The sequence below is a fragment of the Myotis myotis genome, unplaced genomic scaffold (genome assembly GCF_014108235.1).
Source record: "Myotis myotis isolate mMyoMyo1 unplaced genomic scaffold, mMyoMyo1.p scaffold_m19_p_1, whole genome shotgun sequence".
NCBI classification, from domain to species: Eukaryota; Metazoa; Chordata; class Mammalia; order Chiroptera; family Vespertilionidae; genus Myotis; species Myotis myotis.
In genome coordinates, this window is record NW_023416313.1 from 96,302,226 (window position 1) to 96,322,855 (window position 20,630).

Genomic DNA, 20,630 nt, shown 5'->3' on the forward strand with positions numbered 1-20,630 from the left:
CACTTATCTAAGTAATTCTATTGTTCAAAGAGTTAACATCTGCCCAAGTCAATTTCCTTTACATTTACCCCCACAGCAGGTTCAGACTTTGCAATTACCCTTCTTCTACATACTGGGAATTTGTTGGATCCTGTGGACAACGACAAATGCATCAGATAGCCCCACTTTCACTGGGTGATTGGTTGAACTTATCTGCGTGACCAAAACAGGAATCTGAAAAAGCAAAAGCAGATTGCTATGTGTTAGCATTTAATTTCACCTTGCTTAGTAAATAAAATCAGGCAATGGAGATGAAGAACTACAGAGAGAACAACTGGAACATAAATCTGAATATGACAAACATTCCTAATATTTACAGTTTAAAAAAGGACACATTGAGAATACACTAAACAAAATACAGCATTATAAATGAGACAGACTATTGAACTCTATTTTTTTTTCTAGACTTAGAAGAGTTTAATAATAATGATTACTAACTTTATTATCATTTTTATAGGAATAAAAGTGGGAACGAAACCATATTCAAGAAATAAAAGGACTAGAAACGAAAAGAGAAAAATAAATGCACCCCAAAAATCTTTAAGTAGAATAAATAGGTTGTGGGCCATCTGTGAGTAATTCATTAAAGAAAATATTAGATCGGACATTGTTATATAAACTTGAACAAATGGTATAGCAATAAGAAGGGAAAAAATAAACTGGAGAGAAGATGGTATATAAGAGCTGTTCTGCTCATTTTTGCCCTTGGCATCATAATATTTAAAAGGATCATTTTGTTGAAATTGACCAATTAAGAGAAAATTTTAATGTTTCTGAAATTATTTGAAACGTGTAAATGGAAGATGAGATTTTCCCTTTATGTACCAAATCAATCCTTTCTCAAACAATGGTATATTCCAATTTTATATCAGTATGTCTAGCATTAAAAATTATTCTGATATTTGGACAACAGAAACAAAACAAACCACAATTTCTGTTTCTAAGAGAGCATTTACTAAATTAAACTCTGATATACTGTATTTGCTTATTTACCAACCTATATTCAGTATCAGTATATGAATCCCTTTTCCTAAGGGGCATTATACTCAGTTTACGCAGCTTTATACTCCATGTGGAGGAGTACTGCTATAAATGTAACTTACATTTAAGACAGATTACAGTTAAAGATGAAAAGACAAAAGGATGGATAAGCATAGAAAAAATGCAAATTCAGGTTGTACTTTGTATATCCTAATAGGACAAAGTCATAATTTTTAAGCAGTATTATTAACAGATGCCTGCCTAGAATAATTATTAAAGCTCGCTACTGGCACTTGCCTTCATCCCGCAACATCTATGAGTGCAGCTTTCTTCTGCTAGGCGTGAAGTATTTTCCCAGATAATTCTGTGATAATTAGTGTATTTCTTTCCTTCTTTTTTATTGCAAGTCATTTTTTTTATTATTTAATTTGTATTGAATTTATTGGGGTGACATTGGTTAATAAAATTATATAGCTTCAGGTATACAATTCTATAATACATCATCTGTATATTGTATTATGTGTTCACCACCCCAAGTCAAGTCTTTCCCCCCCACCCAAACTCAAAGCAGACCTTGAGTTTTTATTGCTAGCAATTAAAAAATCTTACTGTTATTATGAATATTATTTTTTCCCCAGAGTTTTTTTTTCCAGCGCACATGGCTTGGTTGCTGCACACCTCCTAGTATAGTATCTCTTCCCCTTATGTTCAGATTTTCCATTCCGCCTTTTCTATCACTTTTTCTTATCTTTTCCCTTTCCTACCATCCTTCATTTGATTTGTTTCTTCACCGATTTCCTTCCTTGCACTGCCTTCCTTTATACTTTGTCTTGAAGTCAAACACTCTCCCCTGTGCTTTGTATCTGTGGAGGATCAACCGCAGTCATGGCCTCCAATCAATGTCCTCCTGTATCCACACGTTTTACTTTTTCCCTTGGCCATCCTCTTCCACTTTAACTCATGGCTCAGTGATATTGCAAAAGAAGATAACAACAAACATGAAGGAAAAAAGGAGCCTCAAAAAGTGCTTGCACATTTCTACCTCCTTGCAGGGCCCCCTGCCCCTGCCAGGAGAATGTCCCCTGCTGGTCTGCTGCAGACATGAGAGAGATGTGGAGAGTTACTCTCCTTCCAACAGAGGTCATCCTGGACCCGCTAGCCCTTACCCACTCCACCTGGCACATGAGTGAGCCCCATTGAGGTCAGAAGAGTACCACCCAGAAAAGTGCAACCACTGAGTTGATCCATAGGCATCTTGTGAGAAATAAGACAGGTGGTTGTTTTAAACCACTACATTTTGAGGTGATTTGTCATGCAGCCTTGACTGAATTGCCTTTTGGTGTTTTTAGGAATTAAAAGGCTGGAGCAGGAGTAAATAAACGTGTCAGAGGAGATGGGAGTGGTGGCGGCAGGTCACAGGGAGCATGCGTTCCCTGAAAGCTATGGCGATGACTTTACATTTTCTTCCAAGTCATATGGGGAAGATTTTAGAGGGTTTTGAACAGAGGAAAGAAGTGCCCTTACATGTGAAAGAGATCCCACAGGCTGCTGTGTGATCAAGACTGCAGGGCCAAGGGGTAAGAGAGAAAGGAGTTAAGACAGCATCTCGTGTGTCCAGGTACGAGATGAGTTGCTGGGACTACACTAGAGTGGCAAGGGTAGGAGGTGAAAATGGAACAGGAGGATGAATTCTGGATGAACTATGAAGGAATTGCTATCAAGACATGCCACAAATTTAGTAAGGAGAGTGAGACAAAAAGTAAGGTCAACCATGCCACCAAGACTTTGGGTCTAGCTAGCAGGAAAAATGAAGCCATGCTTTTCACCAGGGCTGCCACGTGTGCACTCGGTGTATTCCCGCTGCAGGCCATGAGTGGTGTGCCCTGGGCGTGCAGAGGAGGCGTGGGAGCTCTGGCGGGCACTGCCATGTTCTGAGATGGAGACAAGCAGAAGAAGGGTTGGAAAACGATGATAGCTTTATGGCAAGATCAATGGCTTCAAATGCTTCTCTTTAAAATTTTATAGAGTTCATGAATAAGAGCCTGGGCTTTCTAAAACTGTGGTATTTTATCCTGATTAAATATTAAAATGAATAAGAAGCTTTTGATTCCCCACATCTTCCTAGAAGCTACCTAGATCTTTTACAAAATAATTACATATCAGGTTTTGCAAAAACGGCTTCCGTCAATTGAATTAAATGACTAATGTTGCAAAAGATTAATGAGGGAGAGATAAACAACTCCAGGCTTTCTCATAGATTTCTTTCAGAAACATGTCTGCCTGTTTCCACCTGATATTGTCATTATCGTTTCCACTCTGCCTTATTGGACTGTAATCTTTTTACTTCTAAATATCAAAGGCGCGGGGTTGTTCTGAGAAAGGATCACTCATTCACTAACTGCAGCCAAGGAACTGAGCTGTGCCAGCATTTGGAGCCAGTCAGACCATTCGCAGGTTTCCACGTCAATGATTAGAGACCGTTCAAATGAACCAGGAGTGCTGTGAAACTGCATTTAAAATGTGCTGCTTTTTATTAATATCAGCAAAGCAACTGCATGTATATAAGTAAATAAATGATCAGATATTGAACAAAATGAGCACTAGAACATGTTTGTCATATTGTCGCAATCATCTATTCTTTGGAGAACTCTGCATTTACAAGGATTTGAAGTCCACAGCCAGAGAAGCCATGGCCAAAGATGATGTCCAAGTTCAAAAATTCTAAAAACTTTGCTATGAGAAGCTATTTGTTATCCTTTCTGCAAATTCATATTTATCTGGAAAATGTCTCTTACATTAGTTCATAGGGATGTTAGGAAACATGAAATTATATACTCTTAACTATGTCAGCCTTTTTTAAAGAAAAAGAAATATAGCTTCATTATTTTCATGTACCGATAATAGTTGCCTTTTATGATTAAAGCAAAACTCAATTTTTACTTGGCCTTTGTATGATTTGTACTGAATCATAAATTTCTGAGGCTGTTTTACAATTACATTCCTCCACAGGATAGAGATAGAAAAGAATCATTAGTGCCAGTTAAAATATGGCTGCATTTTGGCTTATACTACCATTTATACATTCTTTTTTAAGTCTTTTAATTTTTATCCCATTTAATAAGAGATAGATGTGTTTATTATTTAAATAAGCATATGTTCTCCCATAAATGACATAGTGAAGCACATTAAGCCAGACGCAGGAAAGAGCTGCAGTCACTAGACAACATTAAAGCAGGGAGGCTGCTAGGAGTGAGCCAAGGCAGGGCACAGCCCACTGGCCTGGGGAGGCAAGTTCAAAGTCAAGACTGCTCCCTGTTCTGCACTGTGGCATCATTCACCGGGACACAAGGGCCCAACACAATACCTGAAATGTGAACTTTTACATCCGTCTCTAAACAGGGAGGCAGCAGCATGCTGCTTGGATTAAAGGTAATGGGATTTTATTTTCCTGTCTGTTGTGTCCTGCAAACCTCGCCAAAACATTCATTTGTTTCCATTATGGACCCAGCTAGCTATCTGGTCAGCGGCTCAGCATCTCAGCAAGGGCTTGATTGTATAGCATGTGTGCCAAAGTATGAATCTTATGCCTATCGGAACGTAACCAGAAAAGAATTACTCTAAGCTCATTTTTGTTCACTCTTTTTCTTCACTCGCTAATCAGCAATATGCTATCTCTCTATATATAGATTGTATATGTGATTTAAACCAAAGCTTACTATTTTACCCATTCTCACCTGCATCCGACCCTTAACTTTCTACCTCATCTTCCTTAAATATCTGCTCTGGCTTCGCCATTACTAAGTAGGGCATCCAATTTTACAAAGCCACACTTTCTTTCATTATTATCAAAACAACACATAAAGTGCAGATTGTTAGTTCTTAGTTGTCTAAAAACTAAATTTAACTAGAAAGGCTTTCAGTAAATTTGACAATATACAAATCCATTTGCTTTACTGTATGTCGCCAACATTTCACACAATTATTTTATCCCCTTTTATTTTACAGTAACTGACCTCTCATAGGCCAGGTATCGAATAAAGCACTTGTCGGCATGAAAGCAAAAGAGAGCCCCATGTTGAAGATACATTCTTAGCATCCCTCCTGCCCCATCTCCACAATCATGCCCTGCAGAACATCTGGAAGGAGAGAAATAACAGCATAAAGCCGATAAGTAAGGACACTCCCTATATTCAGAGAGGCGTTTCAAACTTAATCTCTACAGAAACTCGTGCTAGTCTAGAGTAAGAAAGAAGTTGGTGAGGGAGGAATTGGGAGCAACAAGTGATCAAGGCTTCTGATTTCTCAGGAGAAAATGCAAATCTATATTTTTATTTGAAACTTTTAAATATTTAAATGTTGGCAACACATCCATTTTACACACCATACACACACACACACCACACACACACACACACACACCAGTGTGGCCTCTGATTTAAAGGTTGCCTACCATGGGGTTGGCAAACTTGAGTTGGAGCTTCATACACAGATGACAATGAGGTAGGCACCTGCGTCTTAGGAAGCCTGTGCAACTCGGCTCAAGAGAGTCAGAACTATGATGGGAACTTTATCTGGAATGATTGCTAGAAAAGGGAGCTGGTCTAAGCATGGCTGGGGAATAAAACACTAAGGGAAAAGAAAGGGGATTAGGAATCTCTGCACCCTGGGTTTGGGGAGATAGGAATGTCAAGGTCTCTACCTCAGCAATGAAGCAGCTCTTTGGTCATGAAACATCAGAACAGGAAGCTCGCGGCCTCATGGGAGTGAGAGCACCTCCTAAGGCAGACCTCTCAGTGACACCTCAGGGTAAAACAGTGAGGCTGGGGGGAGAAAGTGCACCCAGAAAGACCCAGTGTATTGCTCAAGGGCAATATAACTGCTAGTGGCAGGGCCAGCGTTACAACAAAAATTCTATTTCTAGAATTATTTTTTCTAGGTTATTGATTCTTCTACCTAATTATTCTATCTATTTATTTTTACCCACGGGATTTGTCATTGAAATATTATAAAGATAAAAAGGCTAAATTCGTCATTTTCTTACAAGATGGAAAGTAAAAAGAAATGAAAGCTTCTGGAACTTTATTAGTATGTATGAAATAACTAAAATAAAAAATATATCTGAATGAATTAGATCCTATATAAAGCCAGGTAGATAACATTTTATACTTTATATTTAAAATACAGGGAAGTGCTATATTATAAAATCATCTGTGTCTACATTTTCCTTAAAATTCCTTCTTGAGAGTTAATAATCAGCATTTTAGGCCATCTGGGTTTTTTCAATCTGGTATCATACATTCATTAAATAAATTTTAAAACAAATGTTATTTAAATAAAATATACATGTAAATATAAATATTTCTACTCACATAACTATAAAGTTTCTTGGATCCATATCTATTATATTACCACATGCAAACATTCTCAGACGTGCAGTAATAGATATAAACTTTACTTATTATTTAATGGCAATTGTTTCACTGTTCAAATCTTTTGCTTTCTCTTACTCTCTTGAATTACATCTCCCCATAAATTCTACAAGCTAGCAAGGGTCCATCTTTTAATACTTTCAGGATGCTTACCATGAGTGAAGGGTCATTACAGTAAAAAAAAAAAGAGAAATAGTCCTAAAAAAACATTACGGATGCCATTTAAACCTACAACCTTTGGCACTGCTCATTTATTAACTATGCATTCTTCCATAGAAGCAGTAAATGTTACACTAAGGAACATTAGGTTTAAATACTTAAATGGTAGAATACATTAAAAAGTGATTTTACCTAATAAACAATAAAGTTCCACTAAACCAACCTCCTCTAAAATTTGTTGCTAGAGGAGACAAGAAGCTATTGAACCAAGAAAACACATAGAATTAGGCCCTCAGTTGGAGACTGTATTGTCTGATTTCCCACTTCACCAGATAGAAATATTACATAACATTTTTTTTTTAAATTGCATTGTCCAAAACTGATGACCACTATGAGGTGGTAAAAAAAAAATTACCAAATTTGCAAAAGACACAAAAAGAATCACATCCTTCCCTAGTTTGTATCTAAAATAACAATGCATTCAAAATATAATAGGAGATGAAGCAACTCAGAGAAAGTACAACTTCTAAAATATGATAGAATTCTAGGATAGATAGCATCAAGGACTGTAAAAAATCTGATTTCAAATCTCTAATGTTTTTGTAAACAATTTATGAATATGCAGTGTCTTTTTTAAATTATGAACGGATGAAAATTTTCAAGTCTACATTTGTTGTAATCAAACAATCATCACTATTCAATGACAATTTAAAGTAACATAAAGAATCTGGGTCCCAGAGATATACATACCTATTAACAAAATAGGAAATGGGAATTCAGTTTTCCAAATTCCATTTCTCTAAGAAAGAATGCATGTTTTTATTTTTAATCTATGTACAACTTCTTTTCCTTTACAAATTTAACAAAATAAGATAAATGCTGTGGAAGGCAAACCATTCTCACCCCGTGCTCTCAGTGGCTGAGTTACAGTATTTTAATCACTAGCCAGGATAGACTGTCAATGACATCAATGAAGCAGTCCAGTCATTTCTTTTCTTTTTTTCTGTGCGCTCGTCTGCCCTCCGGCCTCTGCCTGCCACTGGGCCTCACTGCCACGGAGCCTCATGCAAGGTGGCCCCAGGGGCAGGAGGACAGGGAGGCCCAGGAGGTGAGGGCAAGTCGTTATTTCTGTACAAGGAAGTTTGCAGGGAGGCAGTGTGTATGGTACAGTGGTTAGGCCTATAAGCCCTGGAGTCATACTCCCTCAAATAAATCTTTGTTTCATAATTTTGGGAAAGTTACTTAACCTCTCTGGGCATTTCAGGTTCCTGCTCTTTAAATTATAAAAGTAACTTGCTGGAAGCCGGCCCATCCTTGCTGCTTGACACAGTCGCTGCAGGATAGAAACATCTGCACAGCATATGTTTCAAGGGACCTGGCGTATATAGCATACTGTTCTTAATATGTTTGCTCCCCTTAGCGCTTTGTGTTTTGACCAAGGTCACCTCTCCGAGAAAGGTTGTTTCCCCAGGCAGGGATTTTTCCCTGAAGTTAGGGAGGGGATGAAACTCCTTAACTAAGTGCCAGGCGGGTGGTTAATCACTTTAACTACAAACAATCATGCTTAAGCTACATAATCTTTACTCCCTGGAATGGAGATAAGAAACACCCTAACCTTTGTAATAGAAATTGACAGGATTAAAATCAACTGGTATAAATACGGATGTAACAAGACAATAAACACCAGAACCTCTCTGGAGATCCAGACCAGAACTTGGCTGGAGATCCTGGCTAGGCTGCTGATCAACTGAACACTGTCTCCGTGTCCTTCCTTCTTCGCCGACTCCATCTACACCTTTGGGAACCCCTGGACCTGCTGGGGTTGGACCCCGGCAGTAATTACCCTTGGTTTCTAGGAGAATTATATGAGAGAAATTTTAAGCATTAAATAACTGCCTGGTATTTATAAAGAGCTCAAGAAGTACTACATTTATCAAATTTGGAGGTTGTTATTAAAAGTGAACAGGACTTCTGGTTATGGCAGACAAACTTGTATAAGACGATTTCTATTATTATATTGAGATCCAGCAGGAAAGATAAATACGACGTGGAAAGCATCTGTTGAAGGTTTCAGGTGGCTATCAGAGAATTAGGACTTGAAAAGCCATGATTCCAGAGAAAGGAAATCACGAAGTAAACCCAACACCACCTTCCCAACAAGACATTTGGCAATTCATAAGCCAGGTTCAAAGACGGAGAAGCTGACAGGAACTGTAGTCAGTTTTATGGAGTTGAAGAAAATACATGCGTTCAGGGGCACTAAGGCCAAAAGTCCATAGCAAGCACCCAGGCATTAAGTGGAAATTCCTGCAGGACTAGACTCAAAGGGTAAAGGCTAATCAGACCTACTAGTATACAGCCTTTACAAGCACTGGTGTTCAATTTAGAATGCGCTTAGCACTGCACAGTATTACTCTTTCCATCCAAACAAAAAATAGTAGACCCTCTCTGAGGGAAGAAAACAGCAACTACAGCCTCACAGTGTATCTTTAGTATTTTATAAACAATGCATTTGATAGAAAATTACTTGGGGAGCCATGAGCCATGAATAAAAGCCCACAGAGGGGAAAAAGACAGATGACTGAAGCAGACATATAAGAAATCTAGACAGAGTTATCTGCCACAAACTTTAAAAGAACTGTTAGTAATAGATTTAAGAAAATTGATAAAATGGTTAATTTCATGAGATAATTAAATGTATGCAAAAGAAACATATGGCTATCCTGAAATAGAAAAGTGCATTAAAGTGAAGACTTGATCATTTGAGAGGACATTTTTAAAACGAAGACACATTTTTGGGGCTTTGGGTTCATCCTAAGTAAACTATGTTTCCGAAGTTAATGAAAATTAACAGCTGTGTAACAAAAAAGGTCTATAATTTAAAAGAGAATTTCAAATCTTTGGTTGAATAATACAGAGCTATAACCTCAGGAGAGAATTATGTAAAGGAACTGGTGCCGCCACTGTTTCCCTCACCAGTGTGGTTAGAACACTGCGACTTTGGTGAAGGAACACTGAGTGCTAGGAGCAAATCTGCAATCACTCATTTTAGACAGCACTAGTACTTTCCTATCTCAGTCCCATTACAAGCAAGATTGTTATGAGAAGAGCAAATGTATTTTCTAATTTATTGATCATTATCTACTTTGCACTCTAAAACTTCTGTTATTAGAGAAATGACAGTATATAAAACATGACAGAATTGGAGGTCATTGGAGTGGTTACTATGAGCACATCCAGAGTTACTAAGAGAAACATAATTAGCTACTGGAATAAATTACTTGAGGGTAATAAAATAAAATTTGTTTTGATAAATTTATTTAATGCATCATTAATTAATATTTTTAATACATAATTTTACTCTACAGTTTAACCAAGTTATTAATATTGGTAGTTTTTGCATAAATCAAATTATTTTATTCTTACATAAAATATGCTAAAATAAAACAAAGCTGGCATTACCAGCTAGAAGCAACGTATTGCAGAAAAAATTGTACTTACTTCCTATCTATAATTTTGGTTCTGTAAGTTTAACTTGGATAGGAACACAAAATTATACTCCTTATATTTATATATTCTCATGATTTTGTTAGCTTTGTAACTTAAATAGAAATACTCTCCTGATTCTGTGGGATTAAAATTGCATAATATATTGGAATCAGATAAAAGGATTATTAAACACTAAGAATTAACAACTATTTATTAAAAAAAAACAAAAACAAATGAGAAATACATTTGTGAATCATTACACATAACCACCTTGGGGGAAAATGTTGAGGTCACTTGGAGTCACCGAAATTAAGGTTTTTAGCCTTGAATTTGCCCTCAATTAACTCTGCAACTTCAAGCATGTCATTCAACCTTTCTGACTCAGTCTGTTTAGCTGTAAAATATAGCTAATTGTGTATGATCTGATTCCATAATTAAGTCAGGCACATTTATTAAACACCTTCCATGTGTCAGCACCTTTGTGAGGACTAAGAATATTAAGAATATAGGATCTTGAGGAAAACCAAGATGGCGGCATAGGTAAACACCGGAAATTGCTGCCTCCCACAACCACTTCAAAAATACAACTAAGAGACAAAACGGATATCATCCGGAACCACAGTAAGGCTGGCTGAGTGGAAATTCTACAACTAGAAGGAAAGAGAAAAGCACACTTAGACTCAGAGGAGGTGTGGAAGTAAAGTGCAGAGGTACGGAGGCACACGTGGAAAGGGTTGGCAACTGAGGACACGGTTGTCTTCTTCAATCAGGAGGGGGTCTCAAGCTCCTGACTGCTCTGAACTCCAGTTCCAGGCGAGTCTCTGGGGACCCAGACTCATACAGGGAGAAACTGGACTGTATGGAATCGGTCAGAACATGAGGGCGGCTTTCTCTCAGAGGTGCTTGTAGTGATTACCACAGGACACTGAGACCCAGGGCCTCTTAGGGTAGGACTGAGAAGCAGCCATAGCTGCTTGCTCCACCCTGTTGATTCCCTGAGACCCCGCCCCACCCAAGCTGTGCACAGAGGCTTTTGCATATGAAAGGCCTGGAACTTTGCAATCTGAAAATTACCTAACAATCTACAGCTGGGTCAGAGAGACCCAGGACTTCCAAAAGAAGGCCCAAGGCCCCAAAGCAGCTTGCATTCCTCATCTGGGCACCTCCAAACCCCAAACAAAGAAGAGGAATCTCTCCATAGCTCCTGCTGGGTAGCCTCAGGAAGAGGCTAAATTAGCACCTCTTTAGAGATCCAAGAGCCAGTGTACCCAATGGTCAGAGTGGGACCATCCAGATTACAACTCCTCAGATCCATAAAGGACACACTCAGGGGGTAGACTCAGTGAGCGCCAAAGTCCCACTGAAGCAAGTCTTGCCCCAGAAGGGTGTCTCCAGCACAGAAGATATCCCACTGCAGACACAGCTGATTCTCACAGCCAATTGGTCTGGAGGTCAATTCCTCCCAGTGATACCTACAACAATCAAGGCTTAACTACAACAAGACTGTGCACAAGGCCCACAAAGGGTTGCACCAAGAGTGTCCACCTTGGTAATTAGGGAGGCTGAGCCACTGGGCCCTACAGGACACCTAGCACACAAAGCCACTCTATCAACACAGGGAAGCATAAAAAATGTGGAGACAAAGAAACAGGTCACAAATGACAGAAATGGAAGAAAGCAAACTACTGGATATAGAGTTCAAAACCACACTTTTAAGGTTTTTCAAGAATTTTCTAGAAACCACCGATAAATTTAGTGAGCCCTTCAAGAAATTTAGTGAGAGCCTTGAGATTATGAAAAAGGACCAACTAGAAATTAAGCATACACTGACTGAAATAAAGAATATTATACAGAGTTCCAACAGCAGACTAGAGGATCGCAAGAATAAAGTCAAAGATCTGATATATGAAGAAGCAAAAAACACCCAACCAGAAAAACAAAAAGAAAAAAGAATCCAAAAATATGACAATAGTATAAGGAGCATCTGGGACAACTTCAAGCGTACCAACATCCAAATTATGGGGGTGCCAGAAGAAGAGAGAGAGCAAGATATTGAAAACCTACTTGAACAAATAATGACAGAAAACTTCCCCTACCTGGTGAAAGAAATAGACTTACAAGTCCAGAAAGTGCAGAGAACCCCAAACAAAAGGAATCCAAAGAGGACCACACCAAGACACATCATAATTAAAATGCCAAGAGCAAAAGACAAAGAGAGAATCTTAAAAGCAGCAAGAGAAAAAAGTCAGTTACCTACAAGGGAGTACCCATACAACTGTCAGCTGATTTCTCAGTAAAAACTATGCAGGCCAGAAGGGAGTGGCAAGAAATATTCAAAGTGATGAATACCAAGAACCTATAACCAAGATTACTTTATCCAGCAAAGCTATCATTCAGAATTGAAGGTCAGATAAAGAGCTTCAGAGATAAGAAAAAGCTAAAGAGTTCATCACCACCAAACCAGTATTATATGAAATGCTGAAAGGTATCCTTTAAGAAGAGGAAGAAGAAGAAAAAGGTAAAGATACAAATTATGAACAACAAATAAATATCTATCAACAAGTGAATCTAAAAATCAAGTGAATAAATAATCTGATGAACAGAATAAACTGGTGAATATAATAGAATCAGGGGCATAGAAAGGGAGTGGACTGACTATTCTCAGGGGGGGAAAGGGGTGTAGGGGGTGCGGAAAGAGACTGGACAAAAATCATACACCTATGGATGAGGACAGTCGGGGGAGGGGGGTAAGGGCAGAGGGTGGGGTGGGAACCGGGTGGAGGGGAGCTATGGGGGGGGGGAGGGAAGGAGGAACAACTGTAATAACCTGAACAATAAAGATTTAATTTAAAAAAAAGAATATAGAATATTGTTGAAGAACTGAAAACTATAATGTATGTTAAAGCATTCTGTCAAGTACATTATGTAAGCAACTAGTTTATGCTAACATGATTATAAATATTATTTTCTAGAAGTTGCAGGAGCACCTGGATCTCATCCCAAATGCATAGGTACATTCATTGTGGCAAATTTTACAAAGAGTAACTTGCCTCTACAAAATAAAATTCATGACAATTATCAGGAAATAAAAGGTAGAATAGGAAGTAAGAAACTGCTTTCTAACCAGGAGAGAAAGGACAGCAAGACAAATAATAATGTAATGACTTCTTTAGAACTCTGAGTTTAGAACTCTGATGTTCAGCGAGACAGTGTTATAATTGCCTACCAGTCTAATATTCCCCATTCCAAAACAGAGAAACCATAATAATTTTTTCTTTGATTAAAATAAAGAAAAAAATTTAAAAATACTAAATCCACTGTAAAGAGAGAAAAGGAAAAATAAACCGTTATTCTTCAATGCAAGACACCCATTGAGAACAGTGTAAACGGAGATGCAGTTTTGATAATAAAGACTAGAGAGAGAGACCACACTAAGAACACAGACTTTTGTTTTGCCAAAGGCTACAGCTATTGAGGTTTAAGACTCTAGACTTACTGACCCTTCATCTTTCCAGAAACTTTACCACTCTTGGCTAAACTGTTGAGAACTCACATTCCATTACACCGCTCTGCAGTCCCAGCAGTATTCTAGATTGTAAAAAAACCTTGAATAAGTCCCTTTGAGTGATATTTTCTCAGCTTCCAGGGAGTGGGATAAGAATATGGTGGGCTAGGATATCAAAACATAGCTCTGGATAAAGAAGCACTGAGCAGAACAGATCCTATACTATAATCTATTGTTATTATTGCCCCAAGCAAATGATTAATTCCACATGCAAGAATTCTTCAAAGGAGTAGAAATATCTAGCCTGGTTATGAAATTTCCAAAAGTTGGCTTATATTTAATTGAAATATAACTACCCTTCACTTTATAGAAAAGAAAAATTTCAGAAGACTGATCAAACTGAATCCTTTTTAAATTGTCAAAATCCTCTTAATAGCAGGGATTCCTTTCCTAAGGGAAAGTAACTCTTCAACTAAAATAAGATATTGAGCCTGCACCATTATAAATACCCATCAGTTCATGTGTCCAGAATGCCCACTGTCAATCCACATTGTCAGAAAGTCTCTCCTGCCTAATGACTGCCTAAAACACCCATCTGGTGTTCCTGGAACTTTATGCTTATAGACTGTTTTCTTTCCCCAAAGTTTAGGTTGTCTAATACACCTTAATTACATTGTCAATAGAGTTTTAAACCAAACATGCTATTATTCTAATTTAGACATTCCTTAAATTTAAGCTACAATTTAGTAAGTTTCCATTGTTTACTTTGTCAACTTGGTAAAATGAAACAAGTCATAAGTTTAAATACCCTGTTTTTCCTTCACTTAGACCTCTAATTAATCTTTCCTATCTGCTTGCAATGACCATTGATGAAAGGCTATCCTGGAATACTTTCAGTATTGGGTCATTGAGTCATACAAGTTTTCACGTTTACTATTACTTTTGGAGGTAGAACCAAACAATGTCACAGAAATTTACAAGGCAAAAATAAACACACACACACACACACACACACACACACACACACACACATATAAACAATTGCATTCTAAATTGAAAATATTTGTTTTAGAGTTATTTTATTATAATATTACTAGAATATAATTATTCAGTAAATTTGTAAAATTAATGGATTATAATGCCAGTGATATAAGAATATTTTAAAAAAACAACAAAGAATTAACAATCAGTACTACCCAGTAGATTAAAAACTTTTTAAATCAAGGTAAAGAAACCAAGAGGTAAGAAAATTACTTGAGTTTCATTACTATAAAGTGTCTCTTTCTTGACATTTGAAGGAAAGAATAGATAGAGGTCAAAGTCAAGGGTGAAATAAATTTTCAATACATTACTTACTTCTTTGTATCCAAAGATGATGCGTCCATCTATGAGGAGGGTTGCCTGGAATGTGAAGCTTCCCAGGTTGTAATTATCCTGGAGATGTACGTGGTCCCACTGGACAACAAGTGCTGTGCCTGGAAACCCCATCGGAGCAGAAGAAACACAACGAGAAAAGCATATCAATCGATTCTGGGTGGAGCCTTCACAAAAAATATGGATCTAGCCTTCAAATCTAGTAGTTGTGCTACTTAAGTTTTATATGGTTAATGGAATTCTGTAATTGAAATAGCATTTGGCATATGGTGAGCTTTCAGAACATGCTAAAATCATGACATAGATACATTTGGTCCTGAAGATGATGATTAAAACCAGTTTGATGATATTAGAGATGACGATGAAGACACTGATGATATCTAAATTGAATTCAAAATTTCTGAGTATTATTCTACAGTTTGGATTTTGGCCACCACCTGTTAAGAAGACTAAAACTTCATCATGGATGCAATTTGCTAAGGTATACTGATTTATTTTCATTATTTTTAAAGGATTCATTATATCCCTTTAAGTAAAATGTTAACACTTCAGAGAGAATGGATAAAAGAAATGTTTTCCAGTTTTAAAAAATTAGCATTTGAAATATTGCTAAAGAATTGGGTAGTCTCTAAATATTTGGTAAAATCTAACCTCATACGGAGGTTAATATTGAGCCCAGTATGAGGGGATTTTGCCCTAGGAAGTTCATTAGTGTCAATGGGTATTGTCTGCTTAAATTTCCATGAGCCACTTTCAAAATGCAGCCCAAGTGATTTGAATGAATTTCAAATACATTGAAAAATGCTGAGAGAGAAAGGAACACATTCAGGAAAGCTAGAATTGCTTATTATAAAAGACCCAAAAATGGCTCTTCCAGACTTAGAATTATACCTTTCCATGCTGAAGAAATTCCTTTAACCTGAATGGAAATATTCTTCTTTGATTCATAATGCCTGCAGTTCTGTCTTTGTTGTATTGCCTTGAGAAGGCTGCAAGGTAGCTTGAAGGTCCCCAGGCTCAGATTTCTGAAGCCTCCATGAAGTACACTGGGAAAAATCTTTAGTGCTATATATCATGTTCTAATGAGTTAATCTACCAGTGTTTACGATAAAACAATTAACATGGGATATAAATTGAAACACGGTTTAAAAGGCACCAATGAGAATTCATATATTTGTTTTAACGGACATTGTTTTTTTTCATATTTTTTTTTAAGAAAACAAATGAGCAGCTAATATTTTTGCTTAGCTCTAAGTATTGGATTTTCTGTTTGGTTAAAAAATCATTTTGTCAAAAAATGTTTTACAGAAAATGAAACTCACAGAACTAAAAGAGCAAAACCAGCCTTCCAGGTCCATAAATATCTGATTAAAAAAGAAAAAGTCAAGACTGTATGACAGAGAGCTTCTGGGTTGGTGAGGATGTGGAGGTGTGGGGAGAGTCATGCGCAGAGAGGGCATGGACGCTCCACACCCCTTCCCACATGCCTTACCCCTGCATTCCTTCCCTCTGACTGTTCCCTCGCTAAGAGCTGCACCAGATGACCCAGGCAGAACAGAACACTGTCTTTACTTGCTTTTGAGTATAACTTAGCCTGAGAGCTTTTGACCAAGATGGCAACATAGGAGGCTCCTGAATTTCCTTCCTCCAATCGACACACTAACTGTTGTGGATGAAAAGGGGCCACATGCTAAGCTGACTGCCCAGGTCTGGGTGGCAGCCTGGCAAATTCAGAGACCTAAAGTAACCACAAAGGATGGTCTGAAATGAAAAAAATTAAAACTAAAAGTAGTTTATGGTGGGTATCATGTCCTAGGCCAGTATCTTCCCTGACAAAGGTCAATCTTTACCTTAACTGAGCCTGTCCATTGTCTTTTTGCATCTATGATAACATATATTGTTGGAATGTCAAAGTCATTTTCCTTTTTCCCCTCAAAGCACAGGCACTGCTCTGCGGAGAGCACAAATCCCCTCATTATTATTGAGTTAATTGTTAACTGTTAACTGTCCTGCACCCAGCTATGTAAAAGAAGTATGTGTCTATCATTTTACTTTTTATCAATCCCAGAATTTCCCCACTTTGCTTTCTCCTAACTCCCTAATCTATCACTAATGGATTTCATGTAACTCACTTACATCTCCTCTTTTTTTAAAAAAAATATATTTCATTGATTTTAGAGAGAAGAAGGGAGAAGGATTGAGAGATAGAAATATCAATAAGAGAGAAACATCATTTGGCTGCCTCCTGCACACCTGCCACTGGGGATTGAGCCCAAATTGGGCATGCGCCCTGACTGGGAATCGAACTGTGACCTCCTGGTTCATGGGTCAACGCTCAACCACTGAGCCACATCACCCAGGTTATGTCACCTCTTTTGATTGTAATGTATAAAACAAGGTGAAAACTGCCTTTCTCCAGAGCATTATCTCAATCGGTCGAGATTCTGCTTCCTGGCATTTGTCGACAATTTGGCTAAAATAAACTCAAAAAAATTCTTCACAGGTTTGAATGTTTCTTACGTTGACCTTATATAGCTACACACAAAGCAGTTTCCTCTGAGAGAAATCCAGAAACTAGCTGAGTGACTGCTATGAATCGGGTGACTGAAAAAATTTCTACATTGAAAGTGCACATCGATCAGACCATCAAACCTCAGAGGGAAGGGAGGGGAGGGTGGGGGTCAGGGGGAGAGAGCAAGCAAAGGACTTGTATGCATGCATATAAGCCTAACCAATGAACACAGACACCAGGGAGGTGAGGGCATGAGTGGGGGGGGGGGAGAATTTGGGGGGATAAGGACACATATGTAATACCTTAATCAATAAAGAAAAAAATTATTTAAAAAATTAAAAAAAGAAACTGCACATATCTAGGTGTTGACTATGATCCTCTCTAGAGCCCAAGAGAGCCAGGAGGCAGTTCCCCTGCCTTCCCCCTTTGGCTCATACAACCACAAAACAAGGTCACCAGCACCTCCCTGGAAGGAGCTTACACACAAGTCTGGCACCCAGTTTTGTGGAATCACCTGCGGGACAGGCCCCCAGATTGACAGCTGTGATAGACAATGGGATGCGCATTCCTGAGTTCCACAGGCTTGTAGCAGGCAGGCTTCTATTTGTGCACTTGCCATGGCTATCCCCTCCATCCTGAGGATTCAGCAGAGGGGGAGCAGGCAAAAATGCCCATCCCCCAGTATTTTTATTTAAGGGATGTGACGATATATTTTATAAGCTGCTGCATGAGGGTCCAGCATCTAAGTAGCATTCATCTAATGCTCCACCTTCTCCCTGCAGCTTACTCCAACAGTAAAACCAAGTTGCCAGTATTCATCTCAAAGGAGCTCTGTCTATGTAGAGCGCCCCAAATTTTATGGCTGCCATCGAGGTTTGGCACCTAAAATAAACCGCCTTGCTCTGATAGCCAACAGGGCTTGCATCTACAAGTCAGAGATTAGAGCAAACAAAGAAGTTTCAAAATGGGTGCAGAAGCACTCCCAGGATTAAACTTCCAGACACAGTGCAGAGAGGGCAGGCAAAAATGCCTGTCCCCCAGTTTCTCCCTGGAAGGGGTTTGACTGCAGACTTCCCCAGCTGCTGCCTGAGAGTAGCAACAAATCAGCTTGCATCTAGGTGCTGACTGATCTCCCCTTTAGGACACTGATGGGTCTTAGAACACTCTCAGCTACTGAGAACAAAGATGATGTCTTAGACAACCACAAGGGTTTGAGAGGCAACCAGGAGCTTCAGGCTGCCTGATTGATGAGGGTCATCTCCTACACAAGACCCCTCTGACAAGAATGGAAGAAGTGGCTATTTTATCTAATGTGCAGAAACCAACACAGAGCCAAGAAATATGAATAAACAAGGAAATATGTTTCAAATAAAAGAACAAGATCCCCAGAGACAGATGTTAATGAAATGGAGGTAAATGATTTACCCAAATGAGTTCAAAATAAATCATAAAGATGAACACTGAGGTCAGAAGAGCAATGCATGAGCACAGTGAGAATTTCAGCCAATGACAGAAAAAGTATTAAAAACTATTAAAGAGAAATCATGTATCTGAAGTATATAATAACTGATCTGAAAATTTTAATAGAGGGGTTCAGCAGTAGGCGACATTAAGTAGAAGACAGGACTGATGCTCTTGAAGACAGGGCAGTGGAATTCATCCAATCAGAGGAGCAAAAAGGAAAACGAATGAAAGGAGTGATGATAGGCTAAGGGACATATAGGACATTATCAAGTGGACCAATATTTACATTCTAGGGATCTCAGAAGGATAAAGGAGAGAGAAAGGGGCAGAAATCTTATTCAAAGAAATAGTGGCTGAAAAATTTCCCTTCCTGGGAACAAAAACAGACATCCAGATCTAGGGGGCCCCCAAATACCAAACAAGATGAATCAAAAGAGACTCGCATGGAAACATTATAATTAAATTATCAGAGTTTAAAGACAAAGAAAGAAACTTAAAAGCAGCAAAGGAAAGCAATCTGTTTCTTAGAAGGGAATCTACATGAGGCTATCATTGGATTTTTCAGTAGACACCTTGCAGGCCAGAGGGAGTGGGATGAGATAGTCAAAGGGCCAACCAAGGGCATTCTATCAGGCAAAGTTGACCTTCGGAATTAAAGGAGAGATAAAGAGTTTGCTAGACAAAGAAAAGCTGAAGGAGTTGATCACCACTAGACCAGACTCATAGGAAACGTTAAAGGGAGTTCTTTGAGTTGAAATAAAATCATGCTAATTAGTAAAAAGAATTATATGAAACCATAAAACTCAATGGTAATGGTAAATATGTAGTTAAATTCAGAATACTCCAATATTGTGATGATGGCAGGTAAAGCACATATAACTCTAGTGTAAAGGTTAAAAGGCAAAAGTATTAAAAATAACCATAACTAAATTAACTTGTTAATGGATATACAATATAAAAATGTGTAAATTGTCATATCCAAAACAAAATGTAGTGGAAGATATAAAAATGTAGAGCTTTTAAATGTATCAAGCTTCTGATCATTAGCAAGACAGGAGGAAGAGAGAGGGAGAGAGAAAGAAATGTCAGTGTGAGAGAGAAACATTAATCTGCTGCTTCTTGCATGCCTCCTACTACCTGGGCATGTGCCCCGACTGGGAATGAACTGGCATGGGACAATGCTCAACCAATGGAGCCACATTGGCCTGGGCAGGAAAACTAGATTTTCTTACATGTATTTTAACTACCCACTACCCTATATATTTTTTAAAGGTGTGTTCATCTTATGGTATATAAAGTTCTTAAGTTTTGAAAATTTAATATCAATGTATTATGACACTTGCCTCTACTTGAGGATCAGAACAAATTATCCTTATTTAGTTTTTCTAATAGCAGGGGCTTACTGAAAATAGCATCAAATGTACTTGCTTGATTTAACAACTCATTTATTATAGTGTCTAATATGTCTTACTAAACATTTGTTGAACAATCAAATGAATGAATAAAATGAGTGGAATTTAACTATATATTTACTCTGCATATTAAATGTCATGGTATAACTTTGTCATCTTAGGGTATTTACACAGAGCAGTTTATAAATCAATCTATCAAAAACTAAGCAAAATACTCCAGGTTACATAAACATTAATATAAAGTTGATGATCACCATTTAAAAGTA

The 20,630-nt window shown here is 38.0% G+C and overlaps 1 protein-coding gene across 2 annotated transcripts in view; it reads right to left on the reverse strand.

The window, feature by feature from the left end:
* The window catches only part of PLXDC2 (plexin domain containing 2), a 412,799-nt gene that overhangs the window by 110,549 nt on the left and 281,620 nt on the right, over positions 1–20,630 (reverse strand). For both annotated transcript variants that reach the window (XM_036345506.1, XM_036345495.1), the window contains 2 exons: positions 14,959–15,077; positions 114–213 (listed from right to left, as the gene is read on the reverse strand). In XM_036345506.1, the coding sequence (XP_036201399.1) occupies positions 114–213; positions 14,959–15,077 (219 nt within the window). The remainder of the gene's footprint in view (positions 1–113; positions 214–14,958; positions 15,078–20,630) is intronic.